This window comes from Meleagris gallopavo, chromosome 1 (genome assembly GCF_000146605.3).
Source record: "Meleagris gallopavo isolate NT-WF06-2002-E0010 breed Aviagen turkey brand Nicholas breeding stock chromosome 1, Turkey_5.1, whole genome shotgun sequence".
NCBI lineage: Eukaryota > Metazoa > Chordata > Aves > Galliformes > Phasianidae > Meleagris > Meleagris gallopavo.
Window position 1 is genome coordinate 45,472,262 of NC_015011.2, and position 5,972 is coordinate 45,478,233.

The 5,972-nt window shown below is 35.8% G+C and overlaps 1 protein-coding gene across 2 annotated transcripts in view; it reads right to left on the reverse strand.

Annotated features, from left to right (window-relative positions):
• Positions 1-785: 785 nt before the first annotated feature.
• UHRF1BP1L (UHRF1 binding protein 1 like) overlaps positions 786-5,972 on the reverse strand; it is a 53,012-nt gene continuing 47,825 nt past the window's right edge. For both annotated transcript variants that reach the window (XM_010709419.2, XM_010709424.2), the window contains exons 19-21: positions 4,865-4,973; positions 3,141-3,310; positions 786-2,406 (exon numbers count right to left, since the gene is read on the reverse strand). In XM_010709419.2, coding sequence (XP_010707721.1) covers positions 2,281-2,406; positions 3,141-3,310; positions 4,865-4,973 — 405 coding nt within the window. In that variant the 3' untranslated portion in view covers positions 786-2,280. The remainder of the gene's footprint in view (positions 2,407-3,140; positions 3,311-4,864; positions 4,974-5,972) is intronic.

Sequence of the window (5,972 nt, forward strand, 5' to 3'; positions counted from 1 at the left end):
GTACTTTCAAACACACAAAAAAATTCTCTTGTTACTTTTTCAATGGCAAAACTCACGTCAGAGTGGCACAGTACCATCACTCTCAGTAATGTGAAGCCCACCACCAAGCACACACTTCTGAACTGTCTGCATATTACGCTCATTACTACAAAACTGTCCTGAAAAGAAATGTATTCAGTTGTAATGAAGTGCAAAAAAAGATGAAACAGAATTTCTGTATCTGCACTGGGAAGAGCTGCTTTGTTTGGGCTGGGTTTTTTGGTTTTCCTTTTTGCTAACAGAAACAGGCGTCAGCTTGTGCAGTAACAAGGAAGAAGTGTCTGATACTACTATTTCTGTTTAAAAATTAAACAAGTCTCAACACATTATTCCAGCATCATGCTGCTAACCATTCTACACATTCCTCTCCTTAGAATAATTCTAACTAGATCTTGGCAGGGGTAAGCCGAGTTAGAATTACCAACTTTGAGAGTATCAATCAGAATTCAACCAGCTGAGAACTCCTCCCCTGAACTGGACATGATATCTGTGTAAATTGGGCTACCCACATTTAACACTGTGATTTCTTAAGTATCTTTTTGAAATACACATATTCAGTTTCTGTATTAGAAACTTTCATGCACATTTTTGCTCACCTTATTTAGAGTAAGATAAAAATTTCCATGGGTGTTAAAGGGAGTTCCGGGTTTTGAGAGGCAGGCTTTAAAATAGTGCCTGAACCAGTTCTTCCATAGAGCCCTTGATTAAAATTACACACTTTCAATAACTTTTTACAGCAGTGAAAATTCTGTGTCCTCCAAAAAGTTTTAATGAAAAGCAGTTTAATTTAAACCAGTTTGATAGCCTGAATACACAAAGTCAAACCATGGGGTACTAAATACTTTTTGAGATGTATCTACATTTATCTGCGTATCTACAAACAAAATATTCCCCAGACATCCCATGGAGCAGAAACAATTCATGGTAGTAAATAAAAGATCCTAGTTGTCAGATTCAAGGTCACCAGTTAAATTATTCAGTCATTTTCACTTCTAGCAAAAACAGTCTCTTACAGGTATGCATTTATTTGATGTTGTTTCCAACACTGTTCAGAAGCACACTGATAATCTGTTTCACAGCATTGTGCTTTTTTATTCATTCGTACCAGTTTTTTAGCTGAAAATTTGTACAAATCACCCATGGTTTAAATTGCATAATTACATCTCATGTAACCTCACAATTTTACAGGGTAATTAAATGTTTCTCTAAAGCTTTTTAATATATATGTATGTGTGTATATATATATATATATATATATATTTATAATCAAAAAAGCAATATACAATTAATGAATCCTTGTAGGAATTTCCCTCCCCGCCCCCCACAAGCATTAACCTTACATATTTAACCTTACACTGGACCAAAGCTTCGGGCACGTCTGATAAAGTTCACAGAATCAGACATGGATGCAAAATGGCTCAAAGATCACCTTTCACAAAGTGCTGGATCCTTCTGCAGGACTATCTCCTCATCACAGAGAGAGAAAAGCATGTGTGTGAATGTCTAAATTAGACCAGCTGTACAGATGCTGCGGGCTTTCATGCTGGAATAAAGTCCAGTAGTGCCCTCTAACTTACATTCTCCAGCATTTACTGTGGTATTTCAGGAGCATGTGTGGAAAGGGTACATGGAACTCTATAGCACCAGAGGATTATTCTTAAAATCCTCTCTGGGCAAATTACATAGAATTTAGGGCCAGTTTAGGGCTATTTTAATTTTCAGTAGCTATACTATTCTAGGGGATCTAACATATCATCATAGTGCAAATGTAACCTCCTATATAGAAACTGTCTAGTAATACTAGAACATAATCTTAACAAACAGAGGTACAGTTTGTTAACGAGGCATGGTACGCTTTACTCAGTTAAGCAACTGGGCACCTTCTTTCATTGCTGAGCCATCCAGTTTTCAAAAAAATCCCAAATGTTTTAAAAATAACATCTCCTTTAATAATATTGAAAGTAGGTGATATGATTTTTTTCTTCAGTAAATTAATAAAATACGGTATAAACTGATTTCTCCAGTCATTTCAGTTTAAAATGGGCTGAAAAAAGTTACAATATCTAATTACATTTTCAGAATAGTAACTATTTCAAAAACATTTTGTTTGTGATGAGAAAACTTTTGTTTGTGACCAAAAAAAAACCCAAAAACCATGTCTTCAAGCAATTCACAAACAGTTCTTCAGATGTTGCAGTCACCTGAAGTTCTGGCAATGCCTTGCACCAACAGAACACTGTCCTACTGATGATCAACATTCATCATCTTTATACGATGAAGCAGGGCATCTTTTTCCATTTGGACCTCAGCAAGAGCTGCTTTAGCTTTGGCTAGTTCCTGTTTGAGACATTCGTTTTCTTCAATAAGCTGAAACAGTTGGGTTAGAAAAACCATGTTATTGGTATTTCTGCATACTTTCAACATTATCCGCGACAGTAACCTCTTAAAATGACATGCACTGATAGTCATACCCATTGTTTGGGGAGGGTCTGTTAGGGTCAGTGACCAATTCCCAGTTAATGACAGCAAAAAATGGAAAGAATTGATGCAAGACCCCCAGATTCCATGTTTCAGTTATGCCATTTCCATCCTGGAGCAGAGTAGAAGTAACACTACATTCTGAGGTCTAAGAATGGATTCTTATCCAGCGGCGAAAGAAAGTAAACTGATGTGTGAACCTTTTCACCATCAATTCAAAATTCAGATATGACTGAGAGGTTAATAATAACCTGACTCAGCCATCTGGTCCTTTGCCTTTGATAGTTGTGCTGTACAGAAGCTGGGGAGGTGGGGAGAAGGAAGACAGGAGTATTACATAGTTTGTGACTTTCTCCTTCATAAAACTCCATCTGATATAGAGAGAAAGAATTGGTCTGCAATATACTACCACTCTGTTTAGAAAGCAGTATTAAATTTATTTTGCATGCCTAATATACTGAGCCATACTGTATTATGTGCAATTTCTACTTTCCAACCCAAACAGATTTCTAAACAGAAGTAAACCCCCAGCTCACTCTCAAGTAATCTAAAAATTGTGATGACTGTAGCAACTTTGAGGAAAGGGGAAATAAAGGGGAAAAAAAAAAAAGAATTCTTAATACCTCATTCTTTATGAAGTCAGCTGAATCTCTGTTTGATTTAACTGGGCTAGGAATTTCACAAGTAGTCTGCGTGGCTTGGTCTTGTGTTTTATGTCCTGCAGGTCTTGTTGCTTGCTGCAGTGCACTATTTGAATTCTTCACCTTTGACCCATCATTTACTCTTTGATTGTCTATATCACAGAAAGATGCTTGAGAGTAGTGTTCACATTTATATTTTTTTTTCTTTTTTTTTTAGTAAATAAAACTTAATCAGCAGCAGCAGTAAACTAAAACCACTTCAACAAATACAATTTTAATATCAGGCATGTTCATATTTACCTTCCAAAATTAAATATAAAAATTGAAATGAAACTGAAATAGAAGCCAAATACTTTTTTGAAGGAATATAAAAAAAGTAGAGGAGGTGTAAGAAGACACAACACACATTTTCTAGCTCCAAGAAAATTATCACATTTTTATACCGAGTGCTATCATCGCTATAGAGAATGCATTCTGAGTAATTATCTGTACTAAGACAACAGAGCTTGCCAATGCAAAAAGCAGATTTGAATAACTGTATTTCAGATCTTCATTATCAGATGCCTGGAACATGCATTAAAACTGGGGGGAGAGGAGAGCACAAGTTTGAGAACTATTAATATTGCCACTGCAGGAATGTCTGCAGGTCCAAATCAGATCTGAGGTCTGCATTTAAGTTTAAAGATACTGGGATAAACCTGCAAAATCAAGATTTTAAATTAGAAAATAACTTAAATGGCTTGCTATTAAGGAAACTTTCTAACTGGAGTGCATGATAACATTAAGTTGGATGGGGCCCTGAGCAGCTTGGTCTAGTATTAGATATGGAAGTTGGTGGCCCTGCATGCTACAGGGAGCTTGATGATCCTTGAGGTCCCTTCCAACCATAGCCATTCTATGATCTATTAAAACATACTGCTGTACACTAAGTGTTAAATGAGGGCATTTTTCTTTATATTCCAATATTTTTTTTTCATCCTTCTAAATCCTCTCTTTAAATTACTCCTTCCTCCCATGTCTAATATCTGAAGATGGCCAAAATCTGCCCCTGCTTTGAGCAAGGGGAAGGACCAAATTACTCTGATATTTTGACCTATTTGTAAAAGACAGCAGTTACCAGTATTTAGTATTTGCCTATATATGCAGGAAAGAAAATTAACATATTGTAAACATTTCATAAAAGGTACAAAGTTAAATCCTTTTTTGAAATTCAAGTCTCAGCACAAACCTAGTCATTATAACCAAGATGCTACCATAATATGCACCATTTAAAATAACTTAGTGAATTTCTGAAATAGCACATATTGTAAAACAGAAGATTATCTGCTATCTGTAACGCAAGAAAAATCATAAAGCAAGCAGATAGCTATCTTGCTGAATTGTAAAGAAATGCAACTTCCTTCAAGGAAGGAATCTCAGGCATCTGATGAAGTGATGTGGACTGATGAAACAGGCCCTGAGAGGTGTTTTATGCATATTCCTCACAGACAGATTCAGCTGCAGGTTGTTACCACAAACCATACGCTACTCAAAAAGGAATATTTCTTCTGTGTGACTACACTTAAAATTCTACTGCAGCACTACTGACATAAATTAACCACCAGTTACCTTTTCATTATTAGATATGTGTCTAAACAAACACAAATACAGAATCAGTAATAACTGGATTATAATACTGAGTTAACCAGTGGCAGGAAGATACAAACCTCTAATGAAGAAAGAGCCATCATCGTTTCTTTCTATCCAAAGTATGTCAATATGTAGTTTTATGGGTACTAGCTCACACGCTTTGAGATTTTCCCGTGGACTATCATCCTGAAAAATACAAGTATCCAAAAATGAGTTTACTGGGAAATCAAAATTGCTAAGATGTTAAATTAAACGTAAGTTTCTTTAATGAAACTTGAAAGGGAATACTTCAGAGCAGAATTTTCTAATGGGATTTCCACTATACTTCTGTCTTTTTTTTTTTTTTTTTTAAATTTTCCCGTGGATCATATTAAAGGCCAAAATTTATCTCTCAAGTAAGTCTGCTGAACTCAATATATACAGTTTGGTTAAAATACTTCAAAGTATTTTCACAGACATTTCAATAAGATTTAATCCCAACTGAAGACACTTTTTAGCTCAGGAGCTCTCAGAGTCAAAGATAAGAAGCCCACACTATACAGTATCTGATTTTCCTCTGACCTATTTGAAGATTCAATGGTACAGCTACCATTCTTGATAGAACCTCATCTTTTTAGAATTTAGTTTGGTTTGACACCAACTGCAATTCAGTTCATTATTGTACCAAGAGGAAGGAAAACGTCACTGATTATTTCCTTTGGGGTCCCTCCAGAAAATCTTTATAGTTCATTATCCCTGTCAAGCAGGTTAATGCAGAAAAATCATACATATTATCATTAACATGAAATTGGATGAGGTGTAACTGTCAAAGTTTCTTGAACATCACTGAGATGGCAGCAGAAAGTACAAAAACAAATCAGGAGTTTGAAGAAGGTTTTTTTTGTCCCCACAAAACATCCTGCAACAAGTCTCGTTCAGAAGAATACACGCAGCTCTGAACAGATGATGGGGTATAAGGTTAAACCATACTCTCTTGCTCTCTATTACCAACAATGATACAAAAATGAATAATCTGTATGCCAAATCTGTCATTGGTCAGCCATCACAAGCAACTTCACTGTGATGTATGCACTGCTGAGCAAGAACTTGAGTACTTACACTGCCAAGCAGAATCTTATTGCCAGTTTATTGGTGTATATTCCCAACCTCACACAGCCATTCTCTTAAGAACCGTTTGCCTAAGCT